General features: G+C 37.5%; 1 protein-coding gene across 1 annotated transcript in view; it reads right to left on the reverse strand.

Annotated features, from left to right (window-relative positions):
- The window catches only part of ARAP2 (ArfGAP with RhoGAP domain, ankyrin repeat and PH domain 2), a 235,860-nt gene that overhangs the window by 46,308 nt on the left and 166,633 nt on the right, over positions 1–22,919 (reverse strand). The window contains exons 22-26 of the mRNA XM_018561260.1: positions 15,443–15,590; positions 15,297–15,365; positions 15,009–15,089; positions 13,022–13,139; positions 10,499–10,614 (exon numbers count right to left, since the gene is read on the reverse strand). Coding sequence (XP_018416762.1) covers positions 10,499–10,614; positions 13,022–13,139; positions 15,009–15,089; positions 15,297–15,365; positions 15,443–15,590 — 532 coding nt within the window. The remainder of the gene's footprint in view (positions 1–10,498; positions 10,615–13,021; positions 13,140–15,008; positions 15,090–15,296; positions 15,366–15,442; positions 15,591–22,919) is intronic.

The following is a 22,919-nucleotide window of genomic DNA, read 5'->3' on the forward strand; positions in this document are numbered from 1 at the left end:
TAACTGCATTTATTGTAAAGTAATTAATTCTTAAAGATCACAACATAGACTATAATGTGAGGTTTCAGTTGACTTCTAATAGCTTAGAAACACCTGCTGTTTCTTTACATTAGAGAACTGGCAGGCTGCCAAGATTCTACTCTCCCTACAATATTGCTGAGATTCCAGTACCTTTGTTGTAAGCCTTGAAGATACATTTCTTCACAGTGCATTTAGCAACAGAAAGTGCTTTTACTGATTAGAATATGCTGGTACATTAGTGTGTATAGTCTGGGCACAGGTTCACATTAAAACTCCACTGCTATAAAGGAAAACAAAACCTTAATAGATTTCAATGAGTATTGATAATAAGTATTAAAATGCAAAGGCAAGTTTGACTTTGCCAGCCATATTCACCAAGTAGTCAAATTCAATGTCATCATTGGGTAAACATTAGACATGTGCGATTCGTTTCGTTCCGAATCGAAATTCGGACAAATTTTCAGAAATTCGGACATTCGGATGTATCCGAATTCCGAATTCCAGACATAACGAATGCAAACGAATCTGAATTTCCATTTCCGAAATTCGGTAGCGGTAGTTCGAACGTTCGTTTTTCCCCCGGTTCTTCTTCGTTTCTTATTCGTTTTGCTCGTTGGAGCATAGTGACATTAGAGAAGGAGAAAAATATTTTTTCCCCCTCAAATGTCACGAACGAACGTAACGAATAAGAACAGAAACCGAAACGAACGTTCGACCTACTGCTCCCGAATTTCGTCCGAATCCGAATTGACTTTCACACCCGAATCCCGAAAAACGAAAAAACACAAATCCGAATTTAAAACAAAACAAAACGAAACAAATTTTTTGGCAGTGCACATGTCTAGTAAACATGCTTGGATTCGATTTGCAGATGTGTTCAGCAAACATGCTGAAAAGTTCTCCAGTTGTTAACTTTAATGTGAACCACATTAGGTCATTAGGAGGTTCAATCTTGAAAATCAATTCTCTCCATTTTCCAGACTAATTGGGAAAGGATTAACAAAGTGCAGGGGAAGCTGGGCAATACTCTGGTGACATGTAGCAAAGTAATAAAAAAAAATTAAAAAAATATTTTGGCTGGGAGCAGTGATTTTAATATTATTTGAAGTTGAATTAAAGTCTCTGTGGTTTTTTTTACATATATCTACTGCTAGCAAGCATTAGATAACTGCAAAAACATTAAAACAATAAAAAAGTTACCAAACAGGTAAATACTTACCTCTGTCTCCACCTCTCACTCCCGGCTGCAGTACACAGGTTCCGAACGGCCGTGCAGGAGGATGATGTGGGTGGGTGGGTGCATGCGCAGTCTATATTACTAATGGGGAGAGGAGGAGAGACTCAGTCGAAGTGAATGCAGGCTCCATGGGACGGAAGAGACAGCAGTCTGCGCTGGATCAGAGATTGACACCAACGCTGGAGGGACTGCTGGAAACAAGTGGAAGGGAGAAGATGATCGGACCAAGAGCCATCATTTAAGGTAAAGTACTTAAAGTAGCATTACAATGGGGAAAAAATGGGAGGGTATAATGTCACTTTAAAAGGCAGCATGTGTTGTCAGCGGGGGTCTCCCCTGTTAAGGCACCCCCTCATATTGAGGTAATGTGGCCTGGTAAAGTTTGTGGGGGCACACACTCACTGCTAATGAATTTTGAGGGGGACCCCATGTCATGCCATGTCTTTGTCATGTTTTTGTTTTTGCTTGGGTTCTGACTTAAAATGCTTACCAGATCCAAAGGTCCTGGCATGAACCATACAAGCCTGAGGGGAAGGTGTAACATTTAGCAGCAGTAGTAATACCATGGCTAAATGTTTCACTTCTCTACAGGAAGGTGGGTTTGCTCCTGGGGACTGGACAAACTTGCCCATGAGTTCTCACTTTGCGTGAATAACAAACATGCAAAGCTCACCAAGAACCCAACTTAACAGCAAACCCACACCTCATCCCTGATCTACATACCAGAAAGAAATTGCTCCAATTTAACCTGCCTGAGAGGTGTGTTAAGAAAAAGCAAAAATAACATTAGAGCAAGACTAAAGTTTGCCATTGAACATAAAGGCAAAAGCCAGGCGTTCTGGAATAATGTGTTTATCAGCCAAATATAAAGTTAGTCAGAGTAACAGTGGACATCTTTGCTTTAAACTGAAGAAAGCATTTTAGGAGAAGAACCTTATAACAACTGTAAAGCATGGTGGTGGATATGTTATAGTTTGGGGTTGTTTTGCTGCTTCAGGGACAGGGCAGTTTGCAGTCATCTGGTCTATACAGTCTGCATCATATAAAAGTATGCTTGATGAGAATGTGAGGCTATCTTTCCAAAAGTTGGGGTTGAACAGCAAATGGGTCTTATAACACAATAATGATTCATAGCATGGTAGAACATTTACCAAGGAATAGATCAGAAGAAATGAAGGGTTATGGATTGCCCTAAACCCTGATTTGATTCCTATTGAATTTTTTAGGGGGCTTTTGAAATAGGCAGATAATGCAAGGAAACCCACAAATATCTTGCAACTTAAGACATTTCATGAAGAAGTGGTCAAACATTTCAGGTGTCAGAGACTGGTGGCCAGTTGTAGCGAATGTCTACAAGAAGTCATCCCTGCTGAAGAGGGCAATACCAGCTTCTGATGCCAAGGGTATGCTTACTTTTACCACAGTACACCATTACCATTTCTTATATTTTTGTGGAATCAATAGTTTAAATAATTTTTTTTCTTGTGTTTTATTGTTGCCTTTATCTGTAGGCACTGTTTGGATACAAATCTAATGTTTGTTGGTTCAAATATGTTGAACAAATTTTCAACTTCCAAGTAGTGTAGTTAATTTTTCATATGACTGTACCTCTAGAATCTTCCACACATACATGCTGAATTAGAAGCTCCTGCTATACAATTATTATAATATTTTCATCCTTGCTGTAGCATGATATCTTTCCCTAAAACTTGTGAGCTGAAAAATGCAGAAATTACTTCTAAGGCAATTTTGTTTCTAAGATTTCAGAAACGTGTACTCTGCCTCAAAAGGTGATGTTCTCTCTGCCCTCTACCACTGATTTAAGATATTTAAGTAAAAACTATTCCTTCAGAAAGTGTATTTATACAGTGAGAATAGTATAAAGGCATAATTAGAGGTGATCTTGAGACATTACGGATTAAAGCTCACTTAACTGGTATTTTTCTTTAATTGCCGTTATACTTCAATAATATTTGCTGCATTTACTTTAAACCTTACTTTATCCAAGAAGATACACTAGCAAAATACTCAAGAACAAAATGGTATGACTAAATTTAGGGGAGTTTTTTTTTTATTAATCTCCCTAATGTTCTTCTCATGGTTTCTGTTATGGAAGGCTCAATGTGTACTTACATTTGTTAGAGGTCCTTTAAAGTGGACCTATCACTAAATATCCTACTTCACATGAATCACAGGTACATGTCAGCTATATCAATCACATTATTGTTAGTCAAACATATTACTATTTTCTTGTTGATACAAATTGCCAATAAAAACTGTCAAGCTTACTTGTGTGATCTAAAGCCTCAGCAGGCTAGGAATATTTGCTCTTAGGCTACTGCAATGACCGTTGTGCATGTTTCATTAGTGACTTCAGAAAGTCTACTAATTTCAGGGAGGGAGAAAGATAGTGAGATAAAAGTAATGGCAAGGAACAGCCAGGAAGTACCACCTACATATGCAATGCACAAATATGCCTATTCCCTTGTATAACTACTTGCTATACATCAAAACAAGTTTTTTAAAACATGAGCACACATCAATAAGAGTATTTACAATAAAGTTAACACTTTTATATATCCCCAAAAAACATTCTAAAGATTATAGTTCCAAAATGGAACATTCTTAGTATATTTTCTTTTCAGGTTAATAAAATATAATGAAATATAATGTAGTACTGTAATATGGTCACTAGATAGGGCTGATAAGCATTGGAAATTAGTATTTTTAGGTTTACTCCGCAGCTCTTGGCTGTAGATCCTCAAATCATCTCTGAATTTGTGCTGACACTGTCCTTCCTTCTGGAGGGTGGCTGCTTATTTTGTTCCGCATGGTCCCTGTTTGTGCTGGAGATTAGCTACTGTTCCAAGCTCGCACCCGTGATGGACTACAATCTCACGCTTAGTTAGCTAATTTATATTGAAATTATAGTCCATCACAGGAGTGAGCTTGGAGCGGCTCTACCGCTGAGTGATATACAAATGAGGTACAGTTTTGTTAATAGTAAAGGTACTCTAATGCACTTTTAAGATTTAACTCCTCTGTTTAGTGTCACATTAATTCTTTAATTCACTGTAAAAAGAAACATTATAAATGGTGATCCATGATAAAAGTATTGAGCAAATGGCTGAAAAGTGGTCATTGGCTGCAGAATAAATAACTGTTTAATAAGCTCACTAGTTGCTGCTGTTATGTGCATCAAATATCCAGGTTCCCTGTATTCATTAAACGCCATATGTTTATGCAAAAACCTGTAACTGACCGTAAAAAAGACTATATAAGAAAGTGTAAAATTAAATCAGAGATGATTTTAATAGGTATTGGTCCTTGAAAATTTCCACTGTGACTGCCTAGAATATATTAGCATTTCAGGCACGTGAAGATCAATAAGATGGATATAATACAGGCCTGCTAAAGCGTTCTTTCTGGGATTATTAAAAAATTCAAGCTGTTTGAAGAACAAAAATCCATTGTTACCATAATGTCCGTCAAGATGTGATATAATCTTCTAAATGAATTTGTGATGACAGATACAGGAAAAGCTGCATGTCTAACAGAGATAAGTCATATAGAGTATATTTCTCGTGGAGACACATGGGGCTATGTCAATTAATGTGGACACGAGAAGCATAGTAAATTGATCTGGAGAGAAATCCAATAGCTTTTTATGTCCAGGAAGGTGTATATTTTTGCCTGTATGTGATTATAAATTGGATTAGTTCCACTTCGGGTTTTGTGCCTTACATTAGATCAAATTGGAGTGATCAGAAGGTGTACTGTCCAGCTGGAGTGTTAATAATTTGTGCCACTAGGAGATAGAATGTAACATATGCAGATAATGATTCTAAATTTTTTTTATAGTGAGCAGTTGCTTATTATAGTGTGTTGTTAGAGCTGGTGTAAATGTACAGTAGATTGTGTACAGAGCATAATAAGGGCATTATTCCTGCGTATGAATTGCTTTGCAGTGTTATTCTATAAATATGAGTAAAACTGGTGATAGGTTTCTGATCTGTTTTAGTGAAAGATCTCAGCTTTTTTATTGGTCCTTTATGGGCAGATCATGCAAAAACAAATGTAAGGAAACTATATTATAACTCCTGAGGCAATTGTTCCTTTCTGGGACATGTCTGGAAGATGCAGATGACTGAGAGTGGTCAGGTTGTGGCTTCACATTTGAACGCACCTATGGCCAGTGTTATTTCATTATAAAAAAAAAGGTCCTAGTATGGGAATGTTTTATATATAATTCCATCCATACAAAATGCAGGTTGTTCAACAGCTCAATGTGAGAGATTACGAGCAACAAAAATGTTTCCGGTTGTTCTGAATTTTTTTTAACAAACCTGAGGACCGTATTGCGACTGGGAACAGCCCCATGTCAACCAACATTGAACATTGATTTCAACATTGAATTATCGGCGAAATAGCTGCTGCGTTGCTGTGATAGACTTACCACAAAGCTGTAGTAAGCAAACAAACAATGTTGTAATGTCCATTGCTTCATCATTGTGACTAAATTGGCATTCCAGTGGGGGGGGGGGGGGGGGGAGACACCTAGCTCGTCCTCCTCCCATCACCACTTACCGTGTACTACCAGTTCTAAAAACGTCTGACTTAACATGTTATGTTAAGGGTAGTAGAAGACACTTTTCATTGCATACTGTCACAATACTGTAACTCCCATTACTTGTTTATTCTTTAGAATACCAGTTAACATTTAGCACACTGGTAAAAATCACTTATTTTTAAGCCCAGCAAATACCTTTTCTTCTTCCATCAGCCTAAACATTAGTACCACCCACTAAAGCATGATATAACATTCATCAGACTTGTGTTTCAATTTAGCTGTATATATTTTCATAACTGCAAAATTAAATACACGAACTAAAGATTATAGTATTGTAGCCCTGTTTCGGTAGGGGGGTGATGTGATATGACCCTCTCCAATCAGCTACCGCTACCTACCTGTAGGTAAATTGGAAATCTTCTCCTAAGAGGGAGTTTGGGACTGTAACATAACTGTAGTAGCAGTGCCTCCACCCAAGTGGGCCTTGTGGTTACAAGTAGGACCCCCAGATGATTGAATTAAATTTAGCCCATGGGTTTACATTAAGCATTGTTGTGGTTGTACAGTGAATTGTCTATGGTTTACAGTTGCAATACAACTACTTTGCCACATACTTTCAGCAGTGTTTTTGTTTTTAAAAAGTAGCTCTAAAATAATATCTGCACTACTAGTAGAACTGTGGACTTTACTTGTCCTTTGGGTCTGCTAGGTCTCTGTCAAGTCTTGATAGATTAAGGCATTCGCGTAATTGTCAAAGCCTCTTGGATATCATTGATCCGTAGGTAAGAATGAGCTGTAGGCACAAGTGAATTGAATACAGGGAAATCTATCCCATAAGAGTAAAAGCATGCTAAGAACAGAATTTAATAAAGACTTTTAGATACACTTTCAATAAATGCTTTACCACTTTAGCTGCTTTCAAATCCTTTTTTTCAATTACAGTTTAACATCCAAGTTGGTTTACAGTTATACATGGCAGTCATTTTAAATTTGAAATAATATACTAAGACCTGCATTGTTTTCAGCCTGTCAGTCATACAGTACACAGATGTTCTGTGAAATTATTAATGCGTTACTCAGTAACAAAGAAACATATCAAATAACAAATGGCAAAAATAGTGTGTTTAAAGCCAAATGTTGTCATTTTTACATTTATGTAGCTATGAGTCAGCTATTACATTATTGATTATTTCTAATCATTTGATTCTTGCTCTCTGAAATGAAAAAGCCTTGAAGTAAAATTAATATAAATGCCTTATTAATACTAATCAGGAAATGTATATTTCATTAAGTTAACATTTTCAAGTTTACTTAAAAAAGCAACAAGCTATGTGCCAAGAACAGAAACAACAAAAAAGCAATATTTTTTTTAAATTTCTAGACTGTTCTAAACTGATGAAAGTTTAAAGCTAAGTGGCTTTTAAGGGCTAACTGTGTACATTATCATTGCAAGTCAACATTAAAATAAAATAGCTAAAATTATAAATATGTATTTTATTTAATAATGGCATGTCTTTATATTTCATAACTTGTAACTGAAACAAAAGTGACAAGAAGTTAGAACCATTGTCAAGTTTTTATTAATGTCTGTAGCCTTGATAAGGAGATTTGCTCTCACTTTTTGTCTTGATCACCAATCTCGCTGAAAGTGAGGCAAATGCAACATTTTGAACACTGTTAATCTGCGCTTATGGATGAACTATCAGAGGAATAAAGCAGCCACAATCGTAGACTGAGAAAGTCCTAACAAATTAAAAAGAGATTTTGCGGCACTAAAAACCTCTACTGTGTCATAAACTAATTAACTAGAAATAGAAGCCGTGACTCACATATACTGTGATTTGTGCAAATAATCTAACAGTGAAAAAAATCTCCACTTATGAAAAACCGTGAAATACTGGTGATCAAAATGAAAAACAAACAAAACAATTCAATCTAAGTTCATATGGTGATAAAAAAAGTTTTTGATAAACGTCCTCCAATCTCTTAAATAATGTGCTGGTGTATCCACTATTGGTGCATAACGTTTATCAAAAACTTTTTTATCACCATATGAACTTAGATTGAATTGTTTTGTTTGTTTTTCATTTTGATCACCAGTATTTTTACATAAGTGGAGAGGTCTGTATAATCAGACAGGGGTCATTTAATTATGTATCACTTGCACAAAGTGACTGTACACTTTAATATTTATTAATTTATTTGAGTCACCATTGTTTTTCCTTTTTGGTCAGTGTTCACATTAAATATAAATATTTATTTATTTAGTTACCACTATCCCTGAGGGCCACCCAGGTCTATAGGTTTCTTTATTCACAGATTTCATTGTGTATTGATATCTCTAGAGGAGAGATTTTTTTCACTTTTAGATTATTTGCACAAATCACAGTATATGTGAGTCACGGTTTCTATTTCTAGTTAATTCGTTTATGACACAGTAGAGGTTTTTAGCGCCACAAAATCTCTTTTTAAATGCAAAATTTAGATTTGCCACCTGAAGAGGAATAGAGGGGGGATCTTCCAATGGGGACACTAGTTCCCACAATTGACTAAAAGGGGGTTTCCCTTACATCTTCTCACTTAATGTTTAGTCTACAGTACTAAAAGTGAATGAGAATCTCTCTAATGAGACACAGAATGAAAAAAATACTGACCAGTTTTTACTAGAGATGAACTTTTGGGTCAACCATGAGTTAAGCCTAGTAAAATAGTTTAACCACCTTCCGTTTGTGAACGGCCGGACGGGAGTCTTCTAGGAGCGGGAGGGCGTCTTAAGACGTCCTGCCCCTCCCCCTCTCATGTGCGGCACTCAGCGCGCACACGAGAGGGAAAACTGTGAGCATGTTAACAGCCAACAGCATTAAAAAAAATAAAGAAGCTAACAAAAAAATTCAAATAATAATTTAAAAAAATAACACAAAAAAATGTTGTTTGGCCATTTTTCAGTATTCAGCACTGCAGTACTTTGACTGTCATTTGTTCAGTCATGCAATGCTGTGCTTAAATTAATTTTATATTATTTTTGGGGGGACAGATAGATCTTTCTTTTAGTGGTATTTAATCATCCCTGAGTTTTTTATTTTTTACTATATAAGGAAAAAAGTACTGAAAAATTTGAAAAAAAAATGTTTTCCCTACATTATGTTATCAAATATTTATTATTACCCACATGTTTGAGCAAATGTAAAAGACGGGGTCACGTTGGGTAAATAGACACCAAACATTTCAATCTTTATAACTGAGCATGCCCACGAAATTCCAAAAACAACGATATCCAAAATTGGCCACAGGTGATGCTTTAAAAGCTTTTAGTGCTCATCAGTTTAGTGTTAACAGTGATTGAGGGCCCTAGAATTATTGCTCATGCTCCGATGTTCACGGTGATATGTAACATGTGAGGTGCAATGGGTGCAATCGTCATATTCACATGTAGACACACCGGGTGCATGTTTGCATGTGTATCAACTTTATTGCTATCACATAGGGGGCTAAAAAAAACCCTATGTAATAGCAAAGAGGATGTGACAAGTCCTCTTTATGGAGACATCAGGGGTCTTTAAGAACCCTAATGTTACCCAGGAACCCCCATATAAGCTGATGAAGCAAAGATCTGTTTCACCAGCCTCTTCTCTCCGGAAAAATGTGGAAGCTAAATGACAGCTAAATATGGAAGTGATGTAATACACATTACTTCTACATTCAGACACCAGAGGGAGATCAGCAGAAGATCGTGTGCTGATTTCTCACTGATCTTCAGTCCCGGAGCTGCCATGCCAGGCCCAGGCCCGCACGAGGCACAGCGGAGCCCAGGATCGCCGGCAGTGGAGGGAAGGGCGCACATTTCCATGCATTATACAAGCAATTAGGCAGCTCCACAGCCTCCTGAATGCTTGTATGTAAACAGTCATAGCCAGCTGTATAAAATACAAGCATTTTTCCAGATGGTGCATGCACTGGGCAGTGCACACAAGCGGAGGCAGGGAAGGAAATTTATAAACGCTTGCCTGCATTCCAGGAAGCCACGGTCCACTATGCATGTAACCACTACAATTCAAAATGCAAAATACAGCTGAGTAAAAATGCTTAAATACTGTGCAGCCTAGAAAAAATGCTTAATGAATAACTCAGGGAAAAATTATTGTTAACCCTTGCAGTGGGGCAACCCCCAGCATTACAAGGACTAAGTGCTAACAGTGAATATGGCTTTTGTTTGGGAGACTCCATTCATCAAAATGTAATATTTAAATCAAATGTAATTTTAAAAAAATTGTCAAGTCTCTGATGACATTATTAAAGTTTATAAAAAGATTTTTAGGGTCTGTATGGCCAGCTTTACCCTTTAATTTAATTCACATGATGACTGGATAAAATAATTCATGTAATATGCATTACATCAGCATACAGTACACCATGTAAATGTGTCTAAGATATAGTAAAAAGTAAGGATTCTGTATATCTGCAGATGTGAGGGATTTAATAAGGGTACAAGCAGTATGCAAATGCAGGCAACCAATATCAATCACAAATCTAAATTTGCTCATCTAGCTAGAGTAAACTTTAATCTGAAAAGTTGTTATGGGTTTCTACACATGTTATATTGCTCTAATCTTTGCATTTTTTGAATTAATTCTAATTTATAATGAAGAAAAATGTAACCTACCAAAATTAATAAGATGTTCAACGGTGATAAAAGGCTTTACAAGTAGGTATGCACTTCCAGGGTCAGGAAGCATGCTCCATCCTAAAACTGTTTCCAATACATTTTCCTTAAAATGCATGGGACGTTCTGTAAAATAAAATATATTTTATGACATTATTAATAAGTATCCATATTGTATAGCTTTTTATTAGAGCTGTGCTGAATATATGATCTTTAGTGGAACATAATGTTGTAGATAATATAAGGCACGTATATGCCTAATTTAAACTCTGAGTTACATTTACATCATTTGCTTTTTGACCCATCTTGTCGCATCTGGCAGGTTAAAGGGGGAAGTCCCAAACCATAAAATTTATGGACTGATTTTGTTTTATTTTGTGACGGAATAAAATTACTCAATATAAATCAGTCAATACATGTTTTAGTTTCTACAGTTTATTGATCTCTACAGTTAAAACGTAGTTGTTAAAGTGTATCTAAAGCCAAATCAAATGTTTTTAGTTTTGGATAGAGTGGTGAGGGGTTAGAAGTCCTGTCAGGTTTTAATTAAATGTCTAAATATGGCACTGGTAACAAGAGTCCCTACAGCTCAAGAGAAACACAGTCAGCTCTTATTCTTTTGCAGGCTGCCGACTGGCAAACCATTTATAGTCTGATTTTCAATATGACATTTCTTATTTGTTATTTTTCAAGGTAATAATCCTAAATTGTGATTAGTAACAAAAGGGTAACCTGTACAAAACGGTGTATTCATTTATATGGGCAACTCTTCACCCATCCTGGACCCACTGTCAAATAACAAAAAAGGGGCTGTTGACAATAGCAACATCAGGTTTCATCTTTAAAGAATTTTAAGGAAAAATAATTCCAACATATACAGCACTTATGAGTTTCTGCTAGGGACGTTCAGATACCAAGTGCCATACTTGGTACAAGTACAAGTACTGGTACTTTTCTACCTCCAAGACTAGACTAGAGAAAAACTCAAAAGTTAGAGGCAGTTGTCATTTTTGAGGAGCATTGGCTATGGGGCTCCTGGGATTTGTGCATCCCTGTTTAATGTATGAATTGTTATATACCGTATTTTGCGGTCCATAAGACGCGCCGGACCATAGGACGCAGGGAGGTCCAGCGCGCCTTATGGAGCACTCGACAGACAGTAGCTTCTGACACAGCTTCTATGACAGAAGCTGTGACAGAAGCTGCAGTTAGTGACCGCTGAGACAGGTGGCGCTGTGATTACAGCGCCACCGTCTCAGTGATCAAGTAGGCCTCATAAAATGACAAAGCGGGGTCAGCACATGCTGAAGTGCACAGTGCGCAGAAGTCGCCAACTGTCTGCAGTGTCAATAGCTACAGACCTCCAAAATGCATGTGGCCTTCAGATTGGCACAACAACAGTGCGTAGAGAGCTTCATGGAATGGGTTTCCATGGCTGAGAAGCTGCATCCAAGCATTACATCACCAATGTGCAATGCAAAGCATCAGATACAGTGGTGTAAAACACGCTGCCACTGGACTCTAGAGAAGTGGAGACATGTTCTCTGGAGTGATAATTCACACTTCTCTATCTGGTAATCCGATGGATGTGTCTGGGTTTGGCTTTTGCCAGGAGAACGGTACTTGCCTGACTGCATTGAGCCAAGTGTAAAGTTTGGTGGAGGGGGGATTATGGTGTGGGGTGGTTTTTCAGGGGTTGGGCTTGGCCCCTTAGTTCCAGTGAAGGGAACTCTTAAGGCATCAGCATACCAAAACGTTTTCGATAATTTCATGCTCCCAACTTTGTTGGAACAGTTTGGGGATGGCCCCTTCCTGTTCTAATATGATTGCGCACCAGTGCACAAAGCAAGGTCCATAAAGACATGGATGAGCGAGTTTGGGGTGGAGGAAATTGACCTCAACCAAATAGAACATCTTTGGGATGAATTAACAAGGCTAAGGAGCGCTACTACCTTTTAGGGGTGCAAGTTGCTTTCATGCAATATATTCTATGTAAAGAAAATGGGGGTAACTCACAGTTAGGGTAGCAGTGGAAATATCTGAAGGTCCCCTGTGCAGTAGCGTCTGATGTCTTGTATCCTGGTCTTAGTGGTCTAGTGTGTTCCTGGTTTGGAACAAGAAAAAGTGGCAAGACCACCTAAAGCTCTCCGGTGGACAGGATCAGAAACAGCTATTATGCCAGGGACATTTCTAAGGCTGAAGTGACTGTGTGCTTATAGCACACAGAGAATAAAGTGGATGTAAGAATCAATGGGACAACCTGCTGCAAGCAATTATCTTCCAGAGTGAGCCCTACATCTGTGGCAGTAAAAGGGTTGATCTCCATTCAAAAGCATTGGGTGGATTTGCATTGAGAGGGTTCACACAATATTTTGATCAGGGCCCCATAGACCTTAATACACCCTTGTCCATAGAATCAAAAATAAATATTATTAGGAAAAGTACATTGTGTGATATTTCTGACAAATATATGCTGAAAGCCCTTTACATTTGGCAACAAAAATAAATAGAAAATTACAAAGAGGCAACACACCCAGCTCTCCATTCTCAAATACTTCAAATGCGGTCCAGAACATTTCATTAGACAAAGTGATATTTTTTATACCAGCTACACAGCTGGTTAACTCCGCAGCAGTCAAAGTTGATGACACCTAAAAACAATAACCATAAGATATTTATTCACCAAATTGTACAGTGTTTTCTGATTACATGTCCACACAGTAATATTTTACTGAATTACATCAAATTTCATAAACGATCATCCGATGGTTTCTTTTTTTCCAAGGTATAACCAACTTCTGCATCCATTACAACAGGCAACAAATAAAACTACACTGTATGTAAAAAATAAATAAAATCATTCACATTATGTGTAATTCATCCACTTAGAGCAGAACTTCAGAGATTTTGACCCCGTTGCCACCCCCCGTTTTCCTGCATACTACTAGTTGGTGTTATAATGTCACCAGTACTTCTTCTTCATCCTCTGTTCCTCTGTTGCAGTGGGAGTGGGCAATCTTCTTATACTGAGCAATGCTCATGTAATTACACATGAGCATGTCTAGCCCTGGAGTACTGTGAGCCCAGCCTTCCTGATGATGGGCCCCTCAGGGGGCATGTACATGACAGGTTAGGCTCACAGGCAATGGGAAGAATATTGTAAGTGTCAGTCTGACCAAAGAGACTGCCAGGGCTGAACTGAGGAAGAAGCTGGGGAGATTGCTGAAGAATGGAGTGGGTAAATAAACCTTGGCAAATGTTTAAAATAATACAGGGGGATGGGGCATTTAATCACAAATAAAACAAAATGTGGAGTTTTACTTTAATTATATAGAACTATGCTGCTACAAACATATGGGGTCACAGAAACAACAAAGCAGAAGCAGCCTGTGATAGACATATTAAAAATGTGTCCTGCTTTTGCAAGTGACATTAGAAGACAGTAGTGGATTCAGTCTACCAGCATCCAGCCTTATCGAAATATTAATTTTAGGGGAACTTAACAATTGTTAAATTTACCTCAAACTTTTGAAAACTAGAGCAATGTAAAATTAAAGCAATCCTTTTGCACTGTATACTTGCTATACTGACAACAACAATGCAATGCAGGAACCCTCAGGCATCTACTGGTATCTCTATGCCTTAGGACCCTCAAACCTCAGGGTAAACTAATATGGAGGTCTAGATTTTCTCTGAGATAGTCAAAAGACGATCCAATACCCATTCTCTTCCACTTCACACAGCTCCCCATTCAAGACCACTTTTCACCTTGAAGAACCAATGGAGGACTGTGTGAGAGTGTTTGTTAACACTTGAGTTTCTTTGAGAAAGGTGACATTTGCAGAGTACCCTGAGTTTTGGGAGTCCACAAGAGCTGAAGATGCAATGCAAAAGGTATACATAGTATCTGTACCTCATGGTGTCTGCACTGAATTGTAGCAGTCACCTTACAATAATTACAGCTAGGAAAACAGTGCTTTAAAGAAATGAGAAAAGTATTTTAGGGACATATGTACAAGAAGTAGAAGGATTGACAAGCTTAATCCTCAGTCCAATGTATCTTTATTCATGTATATTGCATAAAGAGATCATTAAGATAAACTCTGACATATTTTACAGCCTTTCTGGGAAACCCATTAGAATTTTTCTCAGTAATTATTTGATATGCTGTACACTGTTTAAAAACATATATTATACTGACTTCCTTTGCTTTCTATTACTTTAAATGGTTTGGATTGCATCACTGCAAAGCTATAATAATTAATAAATACAGAAATATAACAATTATTCAAAATATTACTAACAAGCGTTATCTGCTCAAGCACAATTTAACAACTATTTGCAGAACACTTTAAGCCTTCCCCCATACTGCCTCTATAACACATGCAGATTGGTGTTATAACATGTGAAATCACTATGATATATGTACTGTTCCTTGGGAATCATCAGAAGAAGCCTGTGTTTGCACCATCTGTATTAAGACTATAGATATTATCAATAGGTTTCGATTTTTACCTTACCTTAATAATAACACACATGTTGGGATCTTTTCTTTCCAAATACACATCAAGCAGTAAGTCACCAGTCTGGGGAATTGGAACCTATAATAAATATCAAAACAGTAGGTACGACTGTAGCTTTAAAAAGAAGTTCCTCACGTGAACTGACACACAGGTTTATATAAAAGAATATAATCTGAAACAGTATACAGGAAGATCTACAGTATCATACCTTTCATAAGTTAATAAATGATGGCACTTCTGTTACATAGTTACATAGTTACATAGTGTTGGGTTCCTGCATATTACCTGAGTATCATTCCACTTGGTAATGAAACGGTTTTCAATGTCCATCTGTTTTAGCTGTACCTCACTAATCTGTAAAACAGATATGTGGATTACAATGTTGTATTGTAATTACCTCAAAGAGTGTAAATCTTAGATGTGTTACTCACATCAAAAATCTCTGCATAGAATTTAATGAGCTCTTCTACAACATGAAGCTCTTCATTATGATGTCCTTTGGTTTGAAAAAGGCAAGAAGAAAATATCGGTGCCAAAACATGTGTTTCCAGTTGGTTGACATCAGAGCATTTCTGAATCCTATAAATAATAGTTAATTAATAGAAAAAAAAAAATAATAATAATAATAAATAGTTTATGTTTAACCCTTCCCCTGCCAGGCCTTTTTTTATGCACACATGCTAAAATCCCCTTTTATCCTTTACTATCAAGCCCTGCCTAACACTTTTGACCTCAGCTGGCCAGACCATTTTTTGCAATTTGTTTACTTCTTTTTTCCTTTTCAACTGCTGCTTTTAGAGTTTGTAAAAGGCCCCCAAACCATACATTTCCTGAAAGCACAGTGCTAGTAGAATAAAAAGATGGTGCTACTAATTTTGTAGGTCCTGTGATAATTGTGCAAATAGTTCATCAAATCAATAAAGAAAATTGAAAAATACACATTTAAATCCATAAAAACATACTAAAACCAGTATCAGCGCACACAAAAAATAATAATTTACAAGATTCCGACTAAATCTAAAAGATAAAACTGTATTGAGTTAAAAATACAAATATTTGTCAATTTTAAATTGTGCTTTTTTGCGAAGCTGTAAAAAAAAACAAAGGAACACAAAACTGTAAATAAGTAACTTACGCTAAAAATCTGTGTTGTGGTAATGCCTGATCTGCATTGCCATTTTTGAGCTGTGTTGGTGTGTGTTGCGATAAAATCATGCAGGCATACATTTAATCGCAACACAGCTTATTACAATGCATGGGAATGTGTCGCAACGCTTTGCCATGCACTGCCACACAGGTAAATTAATGTTGTATTAAAAAGTAAAAGAAAGAAAAATATTAAGCACTGTGATGTGTTCTAACCATGCACCACGACGCATGTGCATGATGTACACCACAATATGGCACACCCTGTTGTATGTGTCTGTTATGTGTGTATGTGTGAAGGGGTTATGTTTTATTTCTTTTTAAACCATGTTTGATGGTTTTTTTTTTACTGTTGGGGGCTTTGAGGAAATATCTGGGGTCTAAACACACCCCTGACATTTTCCTTTAGAAATATAAAAAGAGATTGAGGACAAAGAGTCCTCAATCTCTTTTTCTACAGCCCCATCACTGAATGAACAGGAAGCACAGAGCACATAGAACTCTCCCCAGTTATGAATAGACAGGAAGCCTCTGTACTGAATGCTCATCATTCATAAACTGAGCACATAGTAAGCTATTACTATGCCCCAATCATGAATGAAAAGAAAGTGATGTATAGTACTTCCTGTTCATTCATAACTGGCGCCATGATAATTAGGCATGTGCATTGAGATTCTGATGAACCTGCAAATCAATGAAAATCACAAATGTATTACATGTCAGAATATATGCAAACTATATTCGGACATATATAAATGAATTTGCCGAATGAGCGGCGGCTATATCGAGATCTTGGAGGCGGAGCGCATGGCATCACATGATGTACGTGCATGGCTCAGAGCTGAGCACTTCCGAGTTCATTGATGATCATAAAGGAGATTAGAAAATGGATGTTGCTCAACCCCCTTAGGTTCTCCATGCTGAAAGTGGTGATGTTCCAGGCTCACAGAGTACTCTAGTGAGCCCACAACACTGGGGGAGCATAGTTTCTGAGCTATAGAAGTGATTGGGTGGCTTCTTCAAAAAGAAGCAAAAGCATATTTTTTTGGATTTAGTCAGTAAAAGCTTTTAACAACTTACACTTATTCTTCTTATTATTATTATTACATAGTATTTATATAGCACCAACAGTTTGTGCAGCGCTTTACAATATAAGGAAGACATTACAATCACAATACAATTCAAGACAAGATGGCAAGGAGGGCCCTGCCCCTGAGAGCGTACAATCTAAAAGAGGAGTGGGAAATGATACATGAGGAGGTAGCTGTGTGGGGATGAATTATTTGAGAATGTGATGGTTCAGTGGTTAGGTTGAGGTGGGATACACACATACTTCTGGATGCAGAAGTGCCTAGATGCCTCTTCAGTGGCCAGCCAGGGCTAATTTTATGTGCCAACCTAGCTCCTCCACCCATTCCCCACTTCCCTACATAAACTTTTATGCAGCTTCTGGGGGAAGAGTGAAAGGGAAATACTATAAAGTGTCACTTGACTGACAGCTCTGAGTCTGCTTAGACTGCTGAGGTTGCATCAAAGATGGTGGCGCCCAGAAGCAGTCTTAGGGCTTTTCAATGTCTGCACAATAGAGGATTTGTAGGCAATTAACATGCATTAAAGTGACACTAAAGTCAGAAGTTAAATCTCAAAAATACATTCAAGTACTTTAACTATTAACAAAAATGTATCTTGTTTGTGCATCACTCGGCTGTGGATCCTCAAATCATCTCTGAAATAATGCTGACACTGCTTTTGTTCCCCATGGTCATTGGGTGTGTTGTAAAGTAGCCACTACTCCAAGCTCGCTCCCATGAAGGACTCGAATTTCAATATAAATGAGTAAACTAAATGTGACATTGTAGTCCATCACGGGGGTGAGCTTGGAGTTTTGGCTACTTTACAACACTCACAGGGACCATGAGGAACAAAAGTAGCCACCCTCCAGAAGGAAGGACAGTGTCAGCACCAATTCAGAGATGATTTGAAAATCTACAGCTGAGTGATACATAAATAAGTAACAATTTTGTTAATAGTGAAGGAACCTGAATGCATTTTTTAGATTTAACTCCTGAGCTTAGTGTCATTTTAAATGCACATGTAAACTCTTAGGAAGATTGTTGTTGAAACAAAAGGTCTGTCAACAGGGTCTCTTAAACCATGCAGTAATGTGTTTGCCAGAATTTTTATGATCACATGGAGAGTGCAGAGAAAAATATGATGCTATTTGTTTTTTAATACAATATTTAAAGTGTTACATCACCCTTGAGGAAATAGGCTATGACTTTGCCTCATATGTGTATTATTTTACTTAATGCCTGTGATTATTTTTCAGTTAGTTTGTTATTACCACTGGTCACTAATTCTCTCCTAGAAACCTTTGCTATGAAAACATCAGGAACGAGTCAGGAAAATAAATCCCCAGAGCAGATGTTGACTATCTGATTCTGCTGATCCACTTTACCTCAACATTTAACAGAACATTGCTATCTAGAGTACCATTAGGCTGCCCTAAAAGAAACAGAGAGATCGTTTCACAGGAGGTAATATACAGGTGAAACTCGAATAATTAGAATATCGTGCAAAGTTCATTTATTTCACTAATGCAACTTAAAAGGTGAAACTAATATATGAGATAGACTCTTTACATGCAATGCAAGATAATTCAAGCCGTGATTTGTCATAATTGTGATGATTATGGCTTACAGCTCATGAAAACCCCAAGAACCTCAAATCCACAACCTCAAAAAGGTAGATTATTACATGCAATCAATAAAACAAGGATTGTACATAGAACAATATCGGACCTCTGAAAAGTACAAGCATGCATATGTACTCAGTACTTGGTTTGGGCCCCTTTTGCAGCACTTACTGCAATTACTTTTGCATGATATTCTAATTATTCGAGTTTCACCTGTAGAGTTGACTACACTGTTGCATTTATTTCCAGTCTAAGCATAAGGGGTTGAGATATGCAGCATTTCTATTACACGGGCATCACATTTTTACCAAGCCACTTGACAAAACACTGCAGAGCCATTTCTTCGGCAGATACTCAGATTGTCAGTATGGATTTAATTTAAGTGCAGTACTTTAATACAATGAAGAACACACAAATGAGAAAAAGTTAAAAAAAAGCAATAAGAATAAATTAAATATATAGACCGTATACTGTATATACACAAACAGGTGATTTAGTACAGACAAATAGGCTGTTCACTTTACTAAAGGCAAATATGGAATCTTTGCAAGGGAAGTTTTCACTTAGCTTAGTGAATTACGTAAAGCTCCGCTAACTTCCATCATCCAATTGTGTGTAAGCAAAAATACAGGTTTTGTTCCTTGAACTAAATTGGGCTTACTTTGCAAAGTGAAAATTCCCTTTCAAAGTGAAAATTCCCTTTCAAATTGAACAGCCCTATAGAGTATATGTAGACAGAGAAGCAATGAGGAGCTCTGAGATGTTCATTATATACAGTATACAGATCATCTGGGAAAAACAGATATCATGATACTCTGCAAATGATCATTTACCTTGTAAATGTATTGCTTTCCATCAAATATTTAACAAATACCAACATAAGGACATTTTATTAAAACGTATCCTGTAACAAGCCTGTCGGCTAGTCTTTTAAAATAAACATCGGCTGACTACCTATTTAATATGTAAATTGTTTGGTTGACATGCTAAGCCTTTGACGTCAGTACTTTTTGAATCACTGACATAGAAGAAGCATGCAGTAAATTAAGTTAAATTCCTGATTTGCCTGATTTTCTGTCGTCATTATATACACATTAGAGCAAGGCAACTTGATGTAGAGGACAGCAGTGCTAGCCTGCCAACACAGGTCTCCATTAAAAGGGGAATTATTATCTAAGAGCAGGCACTACAAGTTATCGTCTTTCAGCTTTATTATTTAGAACACCTTAATTTGCACCCTGCTCTGAATTTGTTTTCACTTCATTACTAAGGGTTTGACTTTCCTAACTTTAAGTGTAAGCCTCTCTTAACTTAATTTTTCTTTCAAATATGAGTTCCTTAGTGGCCAAAGAATTGGACAGGAGTGTGGTGCAAGTGTAAAATGGTTAACAAAGGTTATAATAGACACCCTGTGGCACACATGGCTTTTTTGTAACTCTAAGTTCTCTAAGTTCAATTTAGGTTACAGTTAAGAAATACAATATTCACAAGTTAAGCTCATTGGTTTCAGAAAGGGAAGATCTTTGCGATATTCCTTTTTCACTTGATTTGTGCATCCAGTCTTATGTCACAAGAGCTCCGAATAGGCAGTGCCCTTTAGTTTGTTTCTAATTTGCAGCAATGAATGAGCGGAATGTTTCCAACGTAAAAGATATTCTGCAGTATCTATGCTGGTCTCTCTAGATCTTCATTCTCAGTTGGTTATACCCCTACCATAGTTAAAATGTTTTACAGTGTGCGCAAATATTAATATGGGTGGATTATTTATAATACAAAAGCAAATGCAGAAATCCATTGATGAAATTAGCTTGAATTGGACTAGTGCCAAACAAAATTGCATTTTCCAGGTGCACTGAAGTATTCAGAGACTTTATAAGCACTTCTACATAAAGGTAATGTTATTTCAGATAACTCATGATGCAAGCTATGCATTCTAGCCTTATTCTTTTTTATGTCTCTTCTTCATCTAAGTGATGACATGGTTTATAATACAAACATATTTCTGGAGCTTTTATGACTTAGAGGAGAAGATGTTCAAAGTTGATGACTCACCAGCCACCAGCTTTTGTCTAACATGTGGTTCATACAAAGAATGGAAATGACACTAGCACAGTTTGCAGAAATCCCAGTTCGGCTATAATAACCTGCTTAAGTCATTTTTCTTTCTAATTGCTGTCATTTGAATTCTCCTGTGAGAATAGACACATTCATGTATCTACTAATGGCTGCAAAGCTGCAGGTATTCCTGTGAAATAACTTCAGACCACATGATCAAATGTTGAGCTTAGACACGGGGGTCTTAGATTTAAAACTTTCATTAGAATAATGGATATCTTTACTAGGAAAGTTTATACTTTACTTAATAAAGGTGAAGATGTACATTCAACAAAACCAACAGCTCCGGGAGCACTTAAAATCAAGTGTAGCTCCGAAGTAAAGATAAGAATTTCAGATGTGACTGCAATTTTGAACTCAACCAGTGTTTTGGTGAGGGATATCCCTAAAGGCTTGTATACATGATCATCTGTTGAATTGGGCATCTTTCCCACTATAAGAATGTCTCGCACCTGGCAAGAGGTTTCATCAATTACCTGAAGGACAGTGATTTTGGGAGAGACATGGATTAGTATAGGTGGTTGTAAGTCATGACCCACTATCCTTCCAGGGGTAAAGTTGGTGTAGTGTCAAACACATAGTGGTCTACATTGAACAATGGATAGTATGCGTGGAATTGTTAACGCAATGCAGTTTTGAATCTTACAAGCCATTTTACAACATACAAACAGTGTGGTGCAGCCAGATTGAGTGCATCATCACTGTTCGGGGATGCGCACACCAGCAGCAGTGAAGTTGAGCATGGCTGCTAGTGTCAAAATACTGTGATATTTTGGGGATATTAGCACAATGGTGAGCACTTAGTGACCACCCTTGAAGCCATTTTAACATAAAAAGGACACTTTCTTTTTTCTTTATGAATTGAAGTAGCTTTGTTCAGCATAACAAACATAACATTAATTTATCTTCAGCAAAATAATATTAACGGTCTCACTGTCCCAAGCTTGTTATACACAGTATAGGTGTCCCAATTCCAGAACTCTGGCATATTTCTCAACAAGTACCATCCTCAGCAGTTATACACTACCATTCAGCAGCTCCTAGAGGCTTTCCACACACCTGTGTGAATCTGAAGCCACACCTCATGGCTCTCTCAGCCTCATAATCTCCTGGCCCTCTCAGCCTCATTGTCTCTCCTAGCCACCCTGGCTGTTCCTCATGTGCCTCCAGCACAGGAAGGGGGAGATTTTTTTAAAACTGGAGCAGTCACAACCTGGAGCAGTTGACCATGGCAACCAATCAGCTTCTCTCTTCAGTTTGTTCAGTTAAGGTTTGAAAATACAAGAGAGAAGCTGATTGGTTGCCATGCGCAGCTGCTCCAGATTTTGTCTGCTCCAGTTTTGATAAATGCCTTTCATAGGGCTTTATTCACAAAGCTGCCAATGGCAGCCGAGTGAATAACCTAGCCTAAGTGAAGTGAGCTGAACACTGTTCGGCTATTCACTTCTGCTCCGTACGGCTGATTTCAGCCATACATCGGCTAAAATCAGCCATACATTGGCTGCCTTCGGTCAGCCAAACATGCTCTGCATGTTCGTTTGAGCTGAAGTGCAGAAAGAGTTTGACTTAGCTGATCCAACATCTGGGCCGAAGCTCACTCGCTGCCATTCACCCCTATTCTGATAGGGGCCGAACAGCAGTTAGTGAATAGTCAAATTAAAATTAAAAATTAAAATATTTTAAAGAAAATAAAAAAGAGAAAAAGAAAAAATAATTTAAAAAATGCCAGGCAAAGATGCCGGAAAAAGAAAAACAATTGGGCAGAACCTAGCAGGGACATTGAGCTCCGCTCAACATCTAGCTCCGCTCACCTGGATGAAGTCACGGCCGGCTCCACCCAGTTGTTATTATTTAATGACAGATCAGCACCCCAGGTCATTTGGGGGCACTGATATGTCATTACAACTGAGCGGAGCCAGCTGTGAGATCACGGCTGGCTCAGCCCAGCTGTC

This window comes from Nanorana parkeri, unplaced genomic scaffold, assembly GCF_000935625.1.
Source record: "Nanorana parkeri isolate BGI_ZX_2015 unplaced genomic scaffold, ASM93562v1 scaffold511, whole genome shotgun sequence".
NCBI classification, from domain to species: domain Eukaryota; kingdom Metazoa; phylum Chordata; class Amphibia; order Anura; family Dicroglossidae; genus Nanorana; species Nanorana parkeri.